Source organism: Anguilla rostrata, chromosome 13 (assembly GCF_018555375.3).
Source record: "Anguilla rostrata isolate EN2019 chromosome 13, ASM1855537v3, whole genome shotgun sequence".
NCBI classification, from domain to species: domain Eukaryota; kingdom Metazoa; phylum Chordata; class Actinopteri; order Anguilliformes; family Anguillidae; genus Anguilla; species Anguilla rostrata.
The window spans coordinates 38,239,536-38,262,254 of NC_057945.1; the positions used below are offsets into that span (position 1 = coordinate 38,239,536).

At 44.7% G+C, this 22,719-nt stretch overlaps 1 protein-coding gene across 3 annotated transcripts in view; it reads left to right on the forward strand.

Annotated features, from left to right (window-relative positions):
* LOC135238537 (metabotropic glutamate receptor 4-like) overlaps window positions 1–22,719 on the forward strand; it is a 228,682-nt gene that overhangs the window by 167,095 nt on the left and 38,868 nt on the right. For all 3 annotated transcript variants that reach the window (XM_064306537.1, XM_064306540.1, XM_064306538.1), the window contains exons 8-9: window positions 10,882–11,018; window positions 13,847–14,782. In XM_064306537.1, coding sequence (XP_064162607.1) covers window positions 10,882–11,018; window positions 13,847–14,782 — 1,073 coding nt within the window. The remainder of the gene's footprint in view (window positions 1–10,881; window positions 11,019–13,846; window positions 14,783–22,719) is intronic.

Genomic DNA, 22,719 nt, shown 5'->3' on the forward strand with positions numbered 1-22,719 from the left:
TGTTCTTGCATTCGTACGGTTAATCAATGTGAGCAGCAGACTCTTGATAAACATCAGAAGGAGTTTCCTTTGATTAAACGGGGGAAGAAAAAAATTAATGGCTTTGATGCTGTGGAAAAATTAGACCAGACAGATCAGAATCTTCCTCTCTGATGGTTAACGGACGATTTCCATTTCCAGGGGAACTCGCTCCTTGTCAAACTCGACCCCCGCGCAGATTAATTCTTAAAAAATGATTTTCGATGCTATTTTCCCCCACTTGGCTCAGTTCAGCGAACTGGGCGCGGCTTTTACATTCGGAGAGGGTCTGCGGTTTTACGCGGGGTCTTGTAGACCTGGAAGGGTCAAGCAAGCCGCGAGAACTGCGAGATTTACCGAGCCTCGTTGTGGAGTGCACCGCAGGTGATACCCGCTGACGAGGTTCAGCTTTATTACTCTGTGATATAATTAGCATTTAAATGAACGTAATGTAATGGGATCTACATTACCTCATTCAGCATGCACCTTTTATCCACGCGAGTGACTTAAGCATCTTATAATTTTTTTTTGCATGATATCCATCTATATAGCTGGATATTTATTGCTGGAATTCAAATTGTGAGGGGTAACATTACATCGCTGGCATTTAGAAATAGTACATTTCTGTATTACTATCCGTTTATACAGCTGGAAATGCACTGCAGCGTAAGTACCCGCACTCGAGGGTACTACAGCATCCTCTCTCTCTCTCTCTCTCTCTCTCCCTCTCTCCCTCTCTCTCTCTCCCTCTCTCTCTTCTGTGGCCAAACGCGAGTTCTTCTTGGTGCGAGGCGAGCCTTCGCATCCCTGGGTTTTCTCCTTGGTGTATCGCACAGCAGGGCGTTTGAACCGCGCTTTATTCTCCAGGCGATCGCCGTTAGCCTGCGGAAGAGAGGACGTATTCGCCCTCTCACTTCCACTGAGAGCTACGCAACTCGGCAGATGCGCACTGTAGCTCTTACCCTGAGAAAATCTCGATCTGTCTGCTTTTCAGTTGTGCCCTATATATTTCTGTGGGTTTTCTGACTGTGCTGTAATTGCCATTGCTGTAGGTTCTCGCTGCATTAAAGATGCACAGTCATCTGGGGAATCTGGGGAAAACATTGCGTTCCAGGCATTATCAAACAGTATTTTTTGTCTCTTTTTTGTTTTTTGTCAGTATGACGGTAGATGAGGATGCATCGCACATTAGGACAGCATAAGCTCCGCCCTGCATCTCTACTGATCGTGTCCCTGATTGGGTGATTGCTATGTAGAGACGGACACAAACGTGCGGTTATGTGCTGTAATTCTGGAACTTGCATCGTACTGTGCATGAGGCTTTGGGAATCCAAAGGTTTCTTCTGGCTGTGAGAGAAGGGAATGGCCCATAGTTAGCCTGTTTGTAGCCTGCCAGTAGACTTTGAGTAGCGTGTCATTAGCCTGTACAATAAGTTACTTGTAACCTATTATTAGCCTTATTACTAGCCTCTGACTATCCTGTGAATAGCTTGTGAGTAGCTTGTTATTAGCCTGTGAGTAGCTTTTCAGTAGCCTGTGAGTAGCCTATGAGTAGCCTGTTATTAGCCTGTGAGTAGCTTGTGAATTTCCTGTGCGTACCCTGTTAGTAGCCTGTGAGTAGCCAGTGAGTAGCTTGTTGTTAGCCTGTACAGTAAGTAGCTTGTGTGTAGCCTGTTATTAGCCTGTGAGTAGCTTGTGAATTTCTTGAGAATAGCCTGTTATTATCCTGTGAGTAGCTTGTGAGTAGCTTTTTATTAGCCTGTGACTAGCCTGAGAGTAGCTTGTGAATTCCCTGCGAGTAGCCTGTGAGTAGCTGGGAGTCTCGAAACTGAGAGGTACACGATTCCAGAAAATGGCCGCATAAGGTTGCTGTTTTTAACGCTGCTCCACCACCATGGCCTTTTACGGAGTAGTGTAATAGGATGCAATCCCTGAGTTACAGCGGTGTGATCCTGGTGGGAGGGATAGAATGGGTTATTTGACTCGAGACGATATGGCAACGTTGTACTGTGGGGAGGGGGGGTCAGTGCCAGCTGACTGGCCTAAATTTCTCATCACAGGAGACTCTTGCCCAGCCGTGTTTCAGCGAGCACACTGGAGAACAGCTACAGGCCCACAAGGCCAAGAGAATAAAGACCCAAAAGACCAGCACTGCGAAGAGTGCAAATTCAGTGATTTTTTCTTTTTTTTCTTTTTTTTTATGCATTAATGTGGATGATGTGATCCTGTCAGTTATGGATGTTAATACTGGAGAAGGTAGCCGGAGGTGGAGAAGGGGGAGTGAGAAGGGGTTGCGAGCGTTCCTCTGGATGGGGGGCATGGAGACCTGCGGGGGGGCGGATAATGATGAGTCTGAGAAATGTTCGAACATGGCGGGAGATCAGCGCCGAGGCCTAATTTCTGTACTTAATGATTAATACGCGCCGGTCCGGAACGGTGTTATGGGGTGTCACGACGCCCCCCCCACCCCCCCCCCCCCCCGATCTGTCGGAAGCCGCCTCCATAAACGGATAGTTATGCGAAAAAAGATTGCTGGAGGTTGCTCGCCTGGGATCTCTGCTCAGGGCCAAACATTAAAATAAATACATTTTTAAAAAAAGAAAATGAAAGAGGAAGTAGTTACTGTATAGGCAGGATTGCATATTAATCAGCGTATACACAGGCCATCTCACTGTGGCATCCTGGGAGATCTGGAGCCAGGAATAGCTCCTACGGTGTGGAAGTCTCTGATATACCACAGCAGTGCTCGACAGAGAGAAGTACTTGCGGAAGTTCATCCCCTCTGCTTTGCCGAAATCCGGGCTTTTCGAGTGCTCTGGGTCGATTTCCACACCTCAAAGGGATCCCCCTTGCGTCAGTCTGAAATCTCGGAGGGCCGCTGCGTCTGCTGGTTTTTAACGTGTCCCCGCACTTGAGTGCTTCATTTAAGTCATTGATCCAGTAAAAAGGTCTGCGCTCCTCGTTTCCAAGGCCTAAGATGGCTGCTGATAGAGAGGAAATCACAAAAATCCACCCTTCAGGATTGGAATTGGAACCCCACCCCCTTTACATGTAAGATATACCTGTGCTTATTTTTGTTGATGTGAACGTATAATCTGGGACATTTAAACTGCACCATCTTCATCTCAACTCAGTGAGCTCAGTTGGAGGAGGGCAATGTTACCTTTCTGAAACAACATTTGATTTAGTATGTCAGCCCAACACTATGACGAGATAAATTTAATTAATTTTGTTGAATTAACCTGGTTTTGATTTAAGCAAGCTTACTAGCTAGTGTACAATTTGATTCATGCAGGTGTCAATATTTGCTTCATGCGTGGGCAGTGTTTCAGAACAAGCGGAGAAAAGTGTTTTCACAGACAAGTTGCAGAGACACGTTTTTTTTTTTCGCAAAGAATAAATAACTTTTCCCCCTTTTGTACTGTAGGTGAGAGCAAAGTAGCTTCACAGTTCCTCAATGGGTAGGATTATCTCACATGTGTGTCACATGTGATTAGCCTAAATTTATTCAGATATTCATTTAATTTCTTATCGCATAGAGGGTGTTATTTGATTTGCCTTAATACATATTTGCCTTAACTCTTTGCACTACTAAAAGAGGGGATAGAAACTGTAGATTAGTGTCAGACAGCAGAACAGAAGGATTCAAGGCAGAGCTGGACCTCCCAATGGGCAGATCAGACACTGCCAGGCCGCCTCCACCCAGGGCCCCCCATCGACTACACTCTCACCCAGGGCCCGCCCCAGGGCCCCTTCTCGCCCAGGGCCCCACCTTCTCCCAGGGCCCCGCCTTCTCACCCAGGGCCCCACCTTCTCACCCAGGGCCCCACCTTCTCCCCCAGGGCCCCGCCTTCTCACCCAGAGCCCCACCTTCTCACTCAGGGCCCCGCCTTTTCACCCAGGGCCCCGCCTTCTCCCCTAGGGCTCCACCTTCTCCCCTAGGGCCCCACCTTCTCAACCAGGGCTTTCACCAAATTTGTGCACCTTTGCCTGTATTTGTTATTCTAACAAATGTGTTTGGGACATTTCTGGGTATGGCACTGTTTTCTGTGTGCGGGAGGGGTGGGTGTGGCTGCTGAGCTAGCTAGCAAAGAAGTCCAGGAACAGCAAAGCAAAAAGACAAGGTGGCAGGGCTTGTTCAAGAACTAGAGTTAGCCTTGGACTTACTTGGTGGCGTCAGCTGAAGTTCGCCAAGGGGATTAAAAGCGATGTGGACGTTGGCTTGTTTTAGGTTAGACCTGTGAGTAACGTTACTGGCAGTGTGAAGCTGGCAACAATAAGGACTTCCGCGAGGGTCTGACATGTTTGAACTTAAAGTATCAACGATAAAACCTATTACTTTCAACATAATGGAATTAGTTAAGCTATAATTATATCAGCCTTGTTAGTGTTGCTCACAGGCACTCATTTCAAGGTACTAATGTTACCTCTAGCTAGCCAGCTAGCTACGCTAGGTAGGGTAATCGGGGTAAGTGGGCAGTGTTGAAGATTGAGGAGAAGACTTCTTTGATTGTAAAGAGAAAGGCTGAGAAATCCTGCACGGTAGGCCTTTAACCACCGAGCGGAAACAAATTCAGATGAGAATTCTTGCGTCAGCGGTTAGGCTACAAACCTAGCGTCTTCGTGACTAACAGACAAACTTGAAAGATATTTGAAAAATTCTCAATGCATCCCCACAATTACAGGCCAGAAATAAGTGCGTTTTTGAACACAACTATTGTGAAGTCGGCACGCCCCCAGTTACCTACGAAGGCCTAATGACAGAGCGAGCGAGGCAAACGTTGAATGCATTTCACTCTAATGCAGTATGACAACGGAGCGTCATAACATCCCAGGAGAACAGCCACGAGCTGTCAGAGATGTCGCAGAGTGACAAAAGAATCCGGAAATCAATTAAAATGTGTCCTCATTCAACAAATGATTGAATGGGGCGAAGAGGAGGGGGGAGCGAGAGAGAGAGAGAGAGAGAGAGGAGAGGGGGGAAGAAAGAGAGAGAGAGCTTATGTATCAGTGTTGTGATGTTACAAGACTAGGTGTCTGAAAGGTTCAAACAGAAATTCCATGGTCAAAATAAGAGAGAAAAAAACTGTTCTATTTCATCTGCCATCAATTCCTGTGTGGCAGCTGTAGTTCCCTCTGTTACATTTAATTTCTCATCATCGCCTACATCTTTGCTGTAGCTCCCTATGCAGGCACACATGTCCTGGGTTTTAAACATAACCAGCTGTGAGCTGTTACCTCCTTGCCTCCCACCCTCATAGTTTTGTTCTGATGTCAGTGACATGAGGTCTTGATGTTGCCTGCATTCAAAAGACATTACAAATTGGAATGTCATCTGCATGTTTGACATTAATGTTATGCTATATAATCATTTTAAAAATAATTCATGGATAATAAAATGCATTAAGAATATATTTGAAATGCAACATTTCATATATTTAATTATATGTTTTAGAGGGAGAGCATTCTAGTATGAACTGTATGACCAGCAGCTTTTAATAATGTACATTTCTACAGCATGTAATCTCACCAAGTATTAGTTCATATTTTAACATTGTTAGAACCCCATTTCATCAGAAGTCAATACTTTCCATTTACTGTTTTGTAAGTGCATTTACTATGCTGGAAAATAAGATAATAAAAAAACAGCCTAGATCAGCAAAGATGGTTATGCTGGTGAATGCTGGTGACCAGCATGTAGGAACCGGCCCAGATAGCAGGACCAACTTTAGCCACGTTTCCACCAGGAACCAGGAACTACTTGTCAAGGAACTAAAAGGTTCCTTCAGCCCATGGTTGTCTGCGTTTCCACCGCGGTATAAAGTCCCACGAAGATTAGGCAAATTAGCCCACTGATGTATGAAAAAGCGACGTTGTCGTCGGTCCATCTGTCCTATGATTTCTTCTGTAACCCCATACTACCACCACATTATTTTCTAATAACCGGGACAGCCCGGAGGGGTTTATTCCACTTATATACAACGGGTTACCAACAATGATTATATATGGTTACTTTTGTATTTTTTTTTTTTATCGATTTAATCACCTGGAATTGAAATATTCTTCTGCAGCCGTTTGGGCATATTTTACCGTTGTCAAGCAAAACTGTCGTTGGTAGTTGAACTTGGACCGTTGTTATGCAACAAATAGGATATAACAGGCCAATAGTCAGATTTTAACTGTTTTATATATCCTCTCAAACACATCCATTATGTTTTTATGCGAACATTCGCTTTCATGTCTTGACATCCAAAGCGACAGAATGCATTCACATTTATATGTATAACTGGCAACAACAGCAGAAAACATGGACACGTTGTAAACAATTTGCTGTTTGATTACTTTCTCATCGTCAATTCCATATAGGCTAATCGCAAAATGACAAGAATAGAATGAAAACTCGGACTTGCATGAAAATTAGTAGTGGTACAGCCACTGTTTGCTTTCCTTCGAAGTTACTGCTAGCCGAGCAGCGAAGTGTGCCCTCCAGATGCGAACCATGCACCATAAATTAGTCCGTAGTCTTCCTGGTCTTTTTGTGGAATTGAAGAATGGCAGAGTAAAATTACAGCAGTCTGAAAAAGCTAAAGGGACGATTACTAGAATTAACCTGTTATTTTACACTGACAAAAAGTGTGGAAGGTGATTTCCAGTTTGCTTTTACTGTATCACCAATGTGAATTACGCAGAACTACCGCATACCTCACATAACTGTATCAAATGTTTTGAGTCAATTACAATGGGCTAACAAAGAAAATCCGGAAGAAAATATTCAGCAACCGAATTAATCCGTTTGAATGTTTTGGTACGTAATATGCTGTCCCAGCACGAATGCTTATCATTTTATAAAACAAATACTAAAGCAAGAAAAGAACAGAAGAGCACACGTTATAATTCCAAGACGTTGGCAGGCTATAACCAAAACTAGGCTACTGCGCCGCATAACATACAAGTTTGATTTGAAGTTATTATGAAAATAAATGGGTTTGCGGCTGCATATTTTTAAACATGGCGGTTGAAAATAAACACAAAAAAATGCCAATCAGAAATGTTCAGCGCTGCAAGCTCCACCCAAAAGGTTCCTGTACTTTCGGAAAGTACTACCCCCCGAGCAGGAACTTTTTGGGGGGTAAAATAAAGCCCCCGGAACTAAATTTAGACCGTAGTTCCTGTGGTGGAAACGCACTGAGTTCCTCAAAAGTTTCCTAGTTCTGGGGTAAAGTTCCTGCGGTTGAAACGCGGCTTTTGTCTACCAGCATGAGCAACTTGTGTAAGTAATCCCACAGGGTGATGTGTAATTGGCGGTTGTGTTGTCCAGGGTTAGGGAGGGTTCGGTCGGCAGCTGTCCGCGTCTCATTATTTTCCAACGGCCCTCACCCCACCTCCCCCGATTGATCAATCAGGCACATACAAGTCCTCTTGTTAACACCTATTGAACCTTTAAGGTGTGAGGTCACAAATATGTGATCTGAATGTCCTTAACTGAACATTCTATTGCTGATGTCACAATCACTGCTGGTGATTGAAAGCAACGGAGTTCTAGAACACACGCTTAGCATTTTGAAAAACATTCCAAAAAAAAAAAAAAAAAAGCCACACTTTTTAAAAGGTTAAAACTGAAGATGAGAGTTTCTTTCTCTGACTCATCTCTGCAAGCCCAGGAAGTGGAAGTTACCGTTTGGGTTCCTTTGAGGAGAGCACGTGCTAGTCTGCGAGCGCAGCCCGAAGGAGCTTCACCTCCCCGAACGGCTGCAAATCTTCCCAAGCCTCTCTGGAAACTGTTCTGGAAGGCTGGACCACAGCCCATCATGTTCTACTCTCTCTCTCGCTGTTGGAATGATATCTTCTTTTGGTTGCTAAGCTCTGAAGACACTGTAAGTTAATTGATTTTGGAATTAATTTAGCCAGGTAAAGGTAAAGCGTTTTAGCTAGCTGTTCAAAGTGGAGTTACACTTAAAGGACAATATACCCAATTCCACTGCTTGAAAATACTCAGTTTGACTCCTGTGTATATTACCTTTTTTTTTTTTTTTTTTTTTACCTGTGTCTTGGGAGACTTCCATGGGGTGGGGGGGGGTGATTGACAGGGGCCCCTGTGCCGTAGTTGTTCAGCGATGGGTTGGCCCGTGGTGGAGGGGCCCCTGTGTGAGATGTTATCATGGGGCCTACAATCCCTGTGGGCTCCCTTGAGGGACAGCAGTTCTTATCGCACCACAGCCTGTTGGGCTTATACAAATTGGGCTTATACTGAGATGAGTCGGAGGAAGGAATGTGCGGGGGGGTGTGGGGGGGGAGGACTTGCAGGTGCCCAAAATGGCACATGGAGTAAGGGGGGAAGGGGTGGGGGACTCACAGGTCCCCAAATTGGCACACAGTGTAAGGGGGTGCGAGGAGGGGTGGGGGGGGAGTGAGGGAGGGGGGGCGGCGGAGGGGAAGCTCTGCCTCAGAGATAATTCCCCTCCCATTTTCTCATTTGTCAGTTTCTTAGAGGGAGCGAGGTCCTCGGGAGCGGCAGTGTATCGGTAAAGCAAGCGGAACCGAGCGCTGTGAAATTGGAGGGGATCCCGAGCAGGACCAGCGGACCCTGGGTTTAGCGGGGCTGTCACAACCCATTTTCCCCTCCCATTAACGTCTTAGTAACGAGCAGCGGCGTCGGCCGGACCCACAAGGGGCCCACCAATCCTCGTCCTCCTGTGAGACGCAGTCCCAGAATCCTCACGCCAGAACCCGGGTCTGATGACTCTATACGTAACATGAAATTAGAATGAGTAATCACATTTTTTTTTTGAAAGAAAGAAAGAAAGGAAGACTGTAAGCCCCCCCCCCCCACCCCCCCTTGTTCCCTGGTCGGTTCTATCTCCTGGGCAGGAGAAGAGAACAGGAGTTGCTTTGTATTTTAAAAAAAAAGTGGGGCCTCTTCTTAATCATAATCCTCCTCTTCCGTTCCGTTCCTACGTCAACGGCCCCTGGGTGCTTTGTCATCAGACGGCGGCGTTTATGCGTTTGCAGATTCCGCTGGTGTAGCGAGGCCTTCTCTGCTGACTCATCGAGATGGAGATTAAGGTCTTCGCCCGTCCCGGAGAGAAATCAAAAAAGGCCCTGGTATTTGCCGAAGGTAGTCCTCCACCGCTGATAATCTAGGATTTACGCTTCCTTTGATCTGACGGGAAGTCTCTGATGGATTGTGGGAGTCTGGTACAAAGAGGAAAAAATGATCTCTGAACGTCTCTCTTTCTGTGTATTTACAGATGCCGTCGGCTTAAAGTGCAACAGATTGATGGGCGGCGGGCGGTGTGGGGGGGGGGGGGGGAAACGTCGAAGGGACTGCGCCGGCTATGTAGCGCACAGATATGACGCTACAGCCGTGCCTTTGAATACATATGCGGCTGTTTTAGCAGTTAGCGGATGGATTCAGACCATTCCACGTGGTTCCCGGAGGTCTTGTGATAGATAGATAGATGGTGCTCTGACCTGGCTCACCAACGTTGACTTGTCTCTAGGCTGCTGCAACAGTTTTACGCAAGTAGTTGTAGATGGATTTGAAAGAGAAAAAAAAAAAAAAACTGAAATGAAACTATAAAAGCCGGAAAAAGACAATTGAGAACAACTGAAGTGTGCCAGGGCTGAGATGTTCATAATAAATATAGGCTAGTTATTGTGTTTGGACATGCATCTGTACTTTTACACCTGACATTCGTGCCTATTCTTTTATTAACGTTTTATACCTGCTCTGAAGGCAGCTTGTTCAGTCGGCCGGTCTCATCCCATGGAGCTGCCAGGTCAGAGAGATTCCTCGCAGAATGAGAATCACGCTGCAGCTTCCGCCTTAATTAAAATTTTATAGGCACGATATAAACAGGTGTTTATGAGTCTCTCAGTACTTCCTCAGTAGTTTCATGAGCCTTAAATAAACACAAGTTTTATCATTGTGTGTGTGTACTGTTATAGGTACAAACAAACTTTACAAAAAAGAAAAAAAAAAGCTTATTTTTACACTTTAAAAAATACTTTAACTGAATAGCCCTCAGGTACAAGGGTTGGCTACTGTTAAAGCTTTTAAAGGTTACATAGGGATGGTCTGAATATTTGGATTATCACAGTTTTCAACATAAAATGAAGCAACCTAAACATGTAGGTTTTTGTTACAAACCTGATATTATTTGTGTGTTAGATTGTCCTCATGTTCTGAGATATCAGTGTGGTATTCACTGCACACCATTCCCTGAGCATATTGTAAAGTGTTAGAACAGCATATGGTGCTATTGCACTGGGTGGTAGTAGAACTGAATGTGTATACAGAGATATACTAAAGTTTGGGTGCCCTTGGTCTATGTGCACAGTTTGTTGATTTTCTAAGTGAAAAGATGTTAACATAACCTCTGTGTATTTCTGTAAAATGTAACACGCGGTTACTTTTGATTCACTGGCTGAAAAATAAATAGATAAATAAATAAAACCGTGCTAAAACATTTGTCGTAACAACCAACAGCATGACAGGAATTGTAAGTGATACATTTTTACTTAAAAAAAACGACAACAGTGATCATTTTTTATTGTCTTTATGTTCCCTTTGAGCGTTTAAGGCATTTGGCAGACAGTCTTATCCAGAGCAAGTTATATTTTTACATCTAATCATTTATACAGCTGGATAGATACTGAACCGGTCCAGGTTACGTACCTTTTGCTCAAGAGCGCCGCAGCAGTGCCACACCTGGGATTTGAACCTGCAGCCTCTGGTTTTGACCTCTGACCCCAACCATTATGCTACACCGCCACCTGCTAACGTTGCGCGAGAACAGTAATTATATGGGATGCAATGGATCTGCGCTAATTATCGTTCCCCTTTTTTCCTTCCTCCCGCAGGAATCGCGGGACACCCGGTGCTCTTCAACGAAAACGGCGACGCGCCGGGCCGCTACGTGATCTACCAGTACCAGATCAGAAACGGCTCGACCGAATACCGGATCATCGGCCACTGGGCGGACCGCCTCTCTCTGAATGTAAGGCTTTTAACTTGCATCCATTTTTGTGGGGAAAAAATTAATTGAATGTGACAGATTTTTTTCCCTTTATTTTTTTGTTAAAGTTAACCTTTTTTAATATGGTAGAGGTTGCGCAGGCTTTTGCTACAAACTTTGCCGCTGATGTACTGTTTCACTGACTCCTACAAATGTACCACGTTTATTTATGGAACAAGCTTCCCCAGATGACAGGTAATGTAAATTATAAATTCCTAATTGCAGTCTTTGGACTTTTTGTTAATTTCACAAAAGGCCTAATTAGTTGCTTCTAACCTCTGTGCAAGTTATGTATATGTCCTTGTTTGATAAATTGCTCTATACCATTCCTGTTATTTTTACATGAATATGGATTTTATTCACACAGAGAAGAATGCAATTATGAATGCAATTTATGTCACTGACTGCATACATCCTCTTTCTCTGCTATAAATTAGCCCAGCTGTGTATGTAATGATAAAGTTCATGTTTCTCCAAAGTACATTCTCCTGTTCTTGCCAAGGAGATCAGATCTTGAGCATAATTTGAGCGGTTTCTGAGGGTACAGAGGAACTAATTCATTATTCATTATCAGTAATGATATAACTTCGCTTGGTAACACCTTACTTGAACCCTTCGACATAAGATTGACATAGCACTGTCATAACACATGACGTAACACACGACGTAACAGCATGACGTAGTGGCATCATAGACGATGTCAGTTGAGGTCAAATGACGCGATGAACTCTCATCACCCTTACACATTCACTGGTAAAGGTATAACATTTTTATGTTGTCTGACATCATCTGTTATGCCATCTTGTGTGACAGCTGTTATGATAACAGTGTTCAAACACATTTCACCAACTAAGCCATCTGATTTCACCAACTAAGCATTCAATATTGCAAGGTGCTCACACTTGTCAGTTCTATATGTTGAACCTAAAATGAAGTTATGCTGATATTTTCCCCAAGTCCGAGAATGAATATTAAAAAAAACATAAATGTTGACTTTGATTGTAATATCCTACACTTTAATAGCTACATGCATAGTTCAAGCCTTTTTGTACACAGTACCCAAAAGCCTCTGTTGACTATCTTAATCCCTGTAGTTGAGATACAATACAGTGGACTGTAACAGTTTCCTGTCCCACATTCCAAGGTTTGCCACCACTGTATTGCTTAAACAGTCAATACTCAAAATCACGATTGTTTTAGTACAGTGTGTTCGCATGTTTCTTTTATTTGACATTATTATCACAGTGTGTTTGGATAAGAACGGAGATTTCAAGGCAATTATAACTCTTTTTTATTTCAAAACATAAACCATTTATTATTATTATTATTATTATTATTATTATTTTTATTTTTAGTTTTAAGTAATGGGAGAAAAAATAGTGTGATATTTTAATGTTTATCCATGTCATTTTAAGTTGGATCTGTCAAATTACATTAAAAACAAATTCCAATTATCTCATGCTTACAATGAATATTAACTTTTACCAACAAAATGCATGGCATAAATATTACAGAAATATGTGCATTGCAGTAATGGTTTATGATTTCCATTCAGCTAAGGCTAATATTGATATCCCAATATCAATAATAACAACAGCACTTTTTGAATTAGGAAGGGAAGAAGGAAAAAAAAATAACTTGAATCATAACAACAGTAATCAATTAGAATTGATTCTGCTTTGTCTCCTTCAGACCAGAATGCAAAGAGCCAGCAGGATAACATTCTTCCATTAGGCATGATGTTCACGTAAAACAGACCTATCGGGAAGAAAACTAGTCCCCATAACCTACCGGGTTCACCATACCCGAATAGAAACGCAGAAAGCGCCAAATGAAACCGAAAATGAAAAGGACGCCCTTTTCGAGATTCGCCTCACTTTGTGCGAAAAACGAGAGCAATTTAAAATGCATCAGCAATAATAGCGACGCCATTTGTCACGAAGCAATCCCCCCCAAACGAAGCAATTACACGCTGTGTTTGTACAGTACATCAGAACAGAATCATCAACACAGCATTCCGAAAGGCCCTGATTCCAACGATCGTTCGGAATGTCTGAGGTGTCGGATAAAAAGGTTCCCGCTCCAATAACATTATTATATACGAGGATGTGGCTGACTACTGTGGGGGGTGGGGGGTGGGGGGCGGGGGGTTTATCTGTGTGCAGAATACGGGGCTTTCAAATGGGCTTCCTTGCCTGACTACTGCAGCTACAGTCATTTGTTTCCTTAAATGTGATCTGCTATATTCATGGGGGAGGTTGGGCGGATCAGGTGGGGTGGTGTGGATGAGGGTAGGTTTGGGCGGAGGCGGGTGGTGGGGGGGGGCGGGGGGGGGGAGTAACAGATTGAGATCACAAAAAAAGGTGTGGGAGTGGGGAGTGTAGGGGGTGGGCAAAGCTTCCCTTAATATCTGCCTATGCACTTCACGTCTTGACAGAGCCACAAAGCAGAAATCACATGGGCTGCCGTTGTATAACATTTCAACAGGCACATTGTCATACACTTTCTGTGTGCTACAGTGTATTGAAGAGGGTGAGGGGAATAAATAATCAGTTTCCAGCTGGCTAGAAATGTTTTGAGTAGGAATGGTGGGGAAAACTCAAATGCACCCACATCAAATTTTTTTTATTTTTAATACACCTGCTTGAATTATTTGAATTTTATTTGAATCATGCCTGCTTTCACTGTTATAAAAGTGGCATCCTCCAAGCAAATGTCTCCACATACCTTCCATGGTGGACACCATTTTGCTGTGGTTACATTATCGCACTACGTTTCCCATGAGCCCGTGCTCTCTCTCTCGTCCTCAGGTCCAGGCGATGCAGTGGCCCGGCGGCGTCCGGCAGGTGCCCGAGTCCATCTGCAGCCAGCCGTGCAACCCGGGCGAGCGGATGAAGATCGTGAAGGGCACCCCCTGCTGCTGGCACTGCGAGCGCTGCGACGGGTACCAGTATCTGGACAGCCCGCACACCTGCAAGCTGTGCCGCTACGACCTGCGGCCCAACCTGGACCACACGGGCTGCCTGCCCGTGCCCATCGTCAAGCTGGAGTGGAGCTCGCCCTGGGCCGTCATCCCCGTCCTCCTCGCCGTCCTGGGCATCCTGGCCACCTTCTTCGTGGTGGTGACCTTCGTGCGCTACAACGACACGCCCATCGTCAAGGCGACGGGGCGGGAGCTGAGCTACGTGCTGCTGACGGGCATCTTCCTGTGCTACGCCACCACCTTCCTGATGATCCTGACGCCGGACGTGGGCGTGTGCGCCCTGCGGCGCGTCTTCCTGGGCCTGGGCATGAGCATCAGCTACGCCGCGCTGCTCACCAAGACCAACCGCATCTACCGCATCTTCGAGCAGGGCAAGGTGTCCATCAGCGCGCCCCGCTTCATAAGCCCCGCCTCCCAGCTGGTCATCGCCTTCAGCCTGATCTCCCTGCAGCTGCTGGGCGTGTGCGTCTGGTTCCTGCTGGACCCGCCGCAGGCGCTGGTGGACTACGAGGACCAGCGCACCGCCAACCCCGAGCTGGCGCAGGGCGTGCTCAAGTGCGACATCTCGGACCTGTCGCTCATCAGCCTGCTGGGCTACAGCATGCTGCTGATGGTCACCTGCACCGTCTACGCCATCAAGACGCGCGGCGTGCCCGAGACCTTCAACGAGGCCAAGCCCATCGGCTTCACCATGTACACCACCTGCATCGTCTGGCTGGCCTTCATCCCCATCTTCTTCGGCACCGCGCAGTCCGCCGAGAAGGTAAGAGGCCGCGCCCGTCCCACACGCGACACGCGCCCGTCCGCCACACACCACACACGCCCGTCCCACACACACCACACGCGCCCGTCCCCCACACACCACACACGCCCGTCCCCCACACACCGCACGCGCCCGTCCCCCACACACCGCACGCGCCCGTCCACCACACGCCACACGCGCCCGTCCCCCACACACCGCACGCGCCCGTCCCACACGCCGCACACGCTCGTCCGCCACACACCACACACGCCCGTCCCCCACACACCACACGCGCCCGTCCCCCACACACCACACGCGCCCGTCCCCCACACCGCACACGCCCGTCCCACACACACCACACGCGCCCGCTGCAAAAAGAACCAAAAAAAACAAGTCAGTCTTAACAAGTATTCTAATCTTGTATTTAGGCTTAATAAATATATTTTTTTCTGTTACCTTCTTTTGCTAAGTAGGACAGTAGGATTGCCAATGAGGTGCGACAGTTTGACTCATTTCAGAATTTCCCAATGGAGTGATGAGGCAATTTCGCCTGTCAAGCAAAACGCGTCTTAAAACAAGCTGAAATTTTCGACTTGGGAGAAAAATATGTGAGATTTTAAGTGCCATTGTAAGGCTAAAACTCTTGACTTTTTTTGCAGTGCAGTGTCAGTGAGGAGAGGGGAAGCAGTAATTTCAAAATGCTCCGCTCTTCAGGCAACAAAAAATATGCATTCTCAGCTCATACTGTTTGACTGACTAACTCAGTTCATTTTTTTCAATATTATGTGGGTGCTGAACATTGGAGCGTCCAGATAAATTTTAAGGGAGGGGGGTACAAGCTGGGCACAGAATTGCACTGAGGGGTGGGGGGGGGGGGGGGTGGCACATCTATGAATAAATCAACAAAAACTGCCAGAACATTTAAGGGGTAAGAGGCATCTGTGAGAAAGCTGGGGCTTTATATCTTATTTCATATTCTGTTTGCTTTTAAATGCGGGTACTCACTAGCCGGAACTGTAGCCGTTCCGAGTTCTAATGTAGCTTAACCCTAACAGACATGTTAGCATGTACTGTAGACCGACAAATTTAGTATTTCCCCCTGGAACAAAAATGATTTATAGCGACAACAGTTTTTTATTTTGTAACATGAGTGGGCACAAAACAGGCTTGATCAAAATGACGACTTACCTTCTGTGCGTTCTGGAAATCCACGGACAACATGAATCATGGTGAATCGATGTCCTTATCATGGTAAAAACTATGTTTAAGTGTTTTTTTACTTTGTTTTAGGAACACTTAAAGTGATTCTGGCCCTTGGGAAACAAACTCCCAAGTGTTACTTTTCAGAAGAGACCAGGATTATGCCTGTATTTCAAAAACACGTTTCTAGAACACAAACCACGTCGGGCTTGAGCTCAAAAAAGGATATGTTTGAGTAGGGGTTAAGGGTAGCCTGGCACATTACAAGTAAATCAGGATTAGAAGACAATCTACTTCAGCAAATTTTAAACGATCAAAGGAAATGTTTCATAATACACTTAGCCTTCATTTTTTAAGGGGAGTGCTTCAGGTTAATTGAAAATTAATGGTTAGTGGTCACAGCAGGTCTTTTAGCTTTGAAATCAAAGCCGGGTGTCGGTTTGTATTTTGTGCAACATCTGTTTCTTTTGTTAATGGGAATATTTGATGTTGCAGAGGAAATGTTGCTTGTCGTTGCTATGCCTCACACAGCTTCACTGGATCCCCGAGCTGGGGTGTTAACTTTAAATGTTTAATGTATTACTTTATTAAAATACTTTTAAATGTACTTTTATTTAGTTCTATTATTTGCTTAGAAGATAACCGTGCATCAGTATAACCGAGGACGGACTACTGTAATGCTCCCTGTGAATGTTTAAATGGGCAGACATTAACTTGCAAGCAACTACACAAAATGGTGCTGCTAAGGCTTTTAACCATAGTAATAAAGAGAGACGTGTGACTCAGATCCTGGCCTTATTGTATCGACTGCCTGTTACTTTTACAATGGACCTCATTCATAATATTATTTTAAATAATTTATTTTATTGGATTTCTGCCAGAGGTTAAGTATTATAATAGCCTTTCCTGGAAGTCGAGCCTCTCCTGAGCACTTCCCCTCTAATTTGTTTCTGCACCTGTGGCGATGCTGGAGGGCTGGTTACACAGGACTCCCTGTGTCAGCCTTCAACACCATTTCACTGACGATGAAGACATGATGCTGAAATGTTTAAACCTTAATTTTTTGGCTTCGTCGTCATAACTAAATAGACTGAGTGTAAATATGCAGGATCGATGCAGATATATAGTATAGTATATATCTATATCGTATATATAGTATAGATAGTATAGTATAGATCACATTTCGATAATCGATTTAAAAGCGTATGTCCCAGAACTGCTGAATCATCGAGCGTCTAATCTGAATCTCCAATCCTCGATTAAAAAGGTCTTTTTGTACCAACGAGCAATTCAAATCAAGGTTCATCAAAGCACGGTCCTTGAGGGCCAGAGAACTGCTGGTTTTCCACCCTCCCTTTACCTACGAGTCAGGTGTGAAGACAGTCTGGCCAATCAGCAGCGCTAATTGTTCAGTTAATTACCTGGGAGGAAAGAAACCCAGGCCCGGATTTGGATTTGAGGGCCAGATTTGATGATAAGAGCCTTCTCCGGGAATAACCTCATCTATAGCACTTGTTGCCAGATCTAAACAGCATAAAATGATCGTATTTTGAGGCCCTTAAAAGCATTAAATTATTTATCTTCTTAACTTCTCGTCATATCCTGTATTTGTTTTTGTCCTGTATTTTAATCTCATAGTTCATCTCAAGTACACTAATATTTTGGGTTTAATTGCACTGTTAAATTTCTATAACTACATTATTCATTCATTATTCATTTTCCCTTTTGTTTTGCTGTTCTGTTATTTGGACATAATGCGTGGAAGGTGCTATATGAGTAACAGAAAAAAATCATATCAGTAAATAATCAGAAACACGCCGCCTGTGTGGGGTGTTAAAGCTGTCTTTGCTGACGTGTGGGGCTTTTTCTTTCCCTGCTGGCATGTGTTTGCACGCCCGTTCCTGACACCCTGTTACACCAATGTGCCAGGTCTACTGTGACGAGCCCGAGATCCGCAGCCTCCACCTTCCTCTGCCAGTGCTGAGTGAGAGATTGGATTGAACAGCGAACGTAACATGCGAACACACACACACACACACACTCACACATACACATACGCACACACACACACACTCACACATACACACTCACACATACACATACGCACACACACTCACACATAAACATACGCACACACACACACACACACACACACTCACACATACACATACGCACACACACACACACACACACTCACACATACGCACACACACACTCACACACACACACACACACTCACACATACACATACGCACACACACACACACACACACTCACACATACACATACGAACACACACTCTCACACACACACACACACTCTCACACATAAACATACGCACACACTCTCACACACACACACACACACACGCACACACTCTCACACATAGACATATGCACACACACAAACACACACACTTGCTTTGCTGCCTTAGCACCTGGATGAATCCTCCATTTTTGAAGGAACCATGAATTCTGCTCTATACCAGAAAATTCTAACAGAGAATGCCTGGACATCTGTCCAGGAGATAAGCATAATTGGGTTATGCAGCAAGACAATGATCCCAAACACAATATATATACATATATATACATAATACATATATATATATATTTCAACTAGTGAACCTTCACTTGTGCCATTTTTAACAAGTCTGTTCCGTATAAACAGCTATGCTTTTCATTATACTATTCTGCCATTTCCCGGTTAGCACAGGGAAATTATTCCAAAGTCTAGTGCCAGTAGAAAAGAAGGCATTCATGCAGGATCTTATTATTTGTTCTTCTTAGGTACTATTAGGTATTCTATGCATTATAAATGTCAGTACCCTCACTCTCGCCCATGTTGTACTTGTTGTCCGTGGAACATACCGATCTGTGGTTTCATGTAATGTGGGGCACTACCCTGATGTTTAATATTGAGCTTCAGTTGATCTATGCCCCGCACACAGTACTGCTGGGAGTGGACCTACTTGGAATTTCTCGACCATAATATGCGCCTGACCTGCACTCTATTCTGTTTGTTCTTATTTTTTCGAAAATAAATAAATAAATAAGATGGTAAAATAAGAACAGTTTTTTTTTTCCTTTTTGTGCTTAACCGGAATGGTTTCTGAGAACGTGCACCTGCATGGATGGGTGATGTAAGCAAATTTAGTCAATTAAAGGTATCCGCTATGAAAATTAATTACATGGCAAGGCCAAGTAAATCACAAGGAGAAAGTACATCAGCTTGTCAGTTGGGGTTCTGAATGAAGATATCACCATATTAATTAGTTCAGCACCTCTGCTATAGAGGAGCTAGTAATTCAATATTGATTTGAACTACTGTACCAAAGAGCTTGTACATAGATGCTTAGATAAATCAGCACATGGGTGAAAAGCAAGGTGAAATGTGGACAAAAGAATGAATGAATGAATGAATGAATGAATGAAATCTATATCTGTAGTCACCATACAGTAGGTTTAAAGGATCTGCATTTGAGGGAATCAGTATTTCCGAAGGGACCATTGCTATTCTTTGTTTGAATTAATTTTCCATTAAGAGGATCCATGCCAGAACTTGGGTTCTTGTGTCGAAAAGAGACAAAGAGCTTGAACCAAAGAGCGTGTACATAGATGCTTAGATAAATCAGCACATGGGTGAAAAGGAAGGTGAAATATGGACAAATGAATGAATGAATGAATGAAATCTATATCTGTAGTCACCATATAGTGGGTTTTAAAGATCTGCATTTGAGGCAAGCAGTATTTTTGAAGGGACCGTTGCTATTCTTTGTTTGAATTGATATTCCATTAAGAGGATCCATGCCAGGACTTGTGTTCTCGTGTCAAACAACCCTTGCCAACAGCAGTCTGATCTGCAATGCAGATTAGGGGAACACCTGTGGGGGGGTTTAAATGAAACTGACTCTGTTTTAAATCTTTCATGTGTGTTTTTTAATGCTGCCGTGAATCACATTTAGTGTGTGTCCCACCTTAAAATATAAAATGGAAACAATGAACTTTTTCCCTGAAACCAGTCAAGACAGCACCGTCCCCAGACACCTCCAGCTCTCCGTGCTTCAAAGAGGAAGTATAACATCGCTGAAAAATATTCATTAGAACTAACTTGGTGTCTCAGGAACTTTGTTGTTTATCATGTTGAATATGCAAATGTGTGAGGAGTGGGATTTTCCTTCGAAATAACCTGCTCAGCAAAGAGATCTGTGAAATTTAAGGAGGAGTTAAGACAGAGAAATCCTAAGGGAGAGAGTTCTAACGGATGTATTTCTTTATCCATGTTTACACCACCTCCGGTTTCCTGTGTGATGACGCGTCAGCATTTCCCTAAACAAGCGCAGTGTGCTGTGGTGTTTCCATATACTATACTGCATACATTAAACATGTATAAATATGTATATTAAACATTAAAAGTGTGAAACTTTGCTCATTGCATATTCATATCCGTTCAGATACTGCCTTAGCAGTAGATCCAATGTTTTAAAGTGATAAAAAACACACAATGCAAATGCATTGAAAAAATAATAAATTCTCCCGTTTACAAAAATCACATTTTTATTCTATCACTAACCCACCATGTTAGGCGTATCTGAGAAGCTTATGATAGAAGCAGGGCCTAGTTTATATCCTCTGTTCAGAATGAATACAATAAATCAATAAATAACCAGCAATTGATTTAGCAATACAATCTTACTAGCTAGTTATGTTTTCCTCTTTCTTTAGCTAGTTTCCAATGCTAATACTTATTTTATAAAACAGTATTGATGTTGCTGATCCGGTGGTGTGAACTGAACATACAGTTGCTTTGTAAATGACATCACAGTTTTTGGCATTTAAAACTAAAAAAATTGCCCACACATCCACGTCATCAGTAACATGAATGGAGCCCACAGAGTTGAAAAAATCTTCAGTTCAAACTGTGACTAATTTGTGACTTTCAGGCTTCAAAGGCCAGATTCATCAAGTGTCCAGCAAAAAAACCAAAAAAAAAAAAACCGTTGCCTAACAGTTTTAACTTGAGCCAAATGCCAGGAATGAGTTTGTAAAATCATTTGAGAAGGGGCGCTGTTAAACTGCACACGGGGGCCACTGTTCCGAAAAACCCAATACATCTAAATAATGGAACGCTCAGTCAGGGACCCCGCTGGGGTCCCGCTGTTTTTATTGATGGAACGTTTGGGCAACTGAAGAGTTTTCAAGTCGCAAAAATAATATTCCGTTTTATCACTTATAAAAACCACACCTGAGGAAAGGCAGAACGCAGGACCTCTGCTGTCGCCCCAGCATGGAATGTGGGTGCCAGCACCTGTGCGTGCGTTCTCTTCCCTGTGGGAAGTTAGAGGGGGACTGTCGGGATGGGGGGTGGGGGGGGGTCATGTGATCTGGTCATGTGACTCCCATTTGATCCGCAGGTTTGGGTCGAAGTGGATACAGGCGGCTCGCCTTCTGCAGAGAGCACGCGGGGCGGGGCGGGGCGAGGCGGGGCGGCTGTCCTTCTGCAGAGAGCAGGACGGGGGGCGATGGGGGGGCGCTCTTCTGCAGAGAGCAGCGGGCGGGGCGGGGCGGAGGCGGGCGCTCTCCTTCTGCAGAGAGCAGCGGGGGCGGGGCTGGGGCGGGGCGGCTCTCCTTCTGCAGAGAGCACGCGGGGGCGGGGCGGGCGGAGGCGGGGCGGCTCTCCTTCTGCAGAGAGCAGCGGCGGGCGGATGGGCGGGCGGCTCGCCTTGCAGAGAGCACGCGGGCGGGGCGGGCGGTGGCGGCGGCTCGCCTTCTGCAGAGAGAGGGGGGCGATGGCGGCGGCTCCTTCTGCAGAGAGCACGCGGGGCGGGGCGGGGCGGGGCGGCTCTCCTTCTGCAGAGAGCATGCGGGGCGGGGCGGATCTCCTTCTGCAGAGAGCATGCGGGGCGGGGCAGGGCAGGACGGGGCGAGGCGGCCCTCCTTCTGCAGAAAGCACCCGAGCGGGGCGGAGCGGGCGGGGCGGCTCTCCTTCTGCAGAGAGCATGCGGGGCGGGGGGAAAGAGAAAAGGAAAAAAAAATGTGAGAATCGATCTGTGTGTTCCCAAATCAGCTATTCTGTATATCATCCTGACAGGCCAATACTAAACTAGCAGGAGCTTTTCCGTCTGCTTTGAGCTCAGATATGTGTGTGTGCACTCTTTGTAAAAAATTTTTTTTTTTTTTTTTTTGGGGGGGGGGGGGGTTGGCTTTACTAGATGGCATCGTGACCTCCTCCATGTCAGTGAAACACAGCACTTGAACGCAGAACATTAATAATTACTATCTCCCGCCCTACTTAATTAGAAACCTGAACTGTAAAACTCTGAAGCTCTAATACTGTATTTTTTTTCTAAAACACAGATTAAGTAATCTACAAGCAGTCACACAGCAACAAGAAGCTTAAGAATACTTTAGCATACCTCAGTCTTTCATTGCTTTATTTCACGTCTGTAGGATGCTTTTCATGTGTGTGACTTTTCCCCTACGCTTCTATTAAAGCTGGTTAATTACTTTTTCTTCTCCTAGAGAAGAATTGACATTGGGGGGGGGGTGGAAAAAAACGAAAAAAGAACTATTATTATAAAGGAGCGTGAAGGAGACAGCTGCCAATGCTAGAAGACACCTGAATGTCATTAAAAGCTGTGCTGTATAATGGGGTGAGTCGCAGGCTAGGGCACGCTCTGTGTAGGTGGGTAGCAGTTCTTCAAATTCGGTTCGGTTTCAACCTTTATTTTTGAGACCTAGTTCAGTTCATATCCTTAT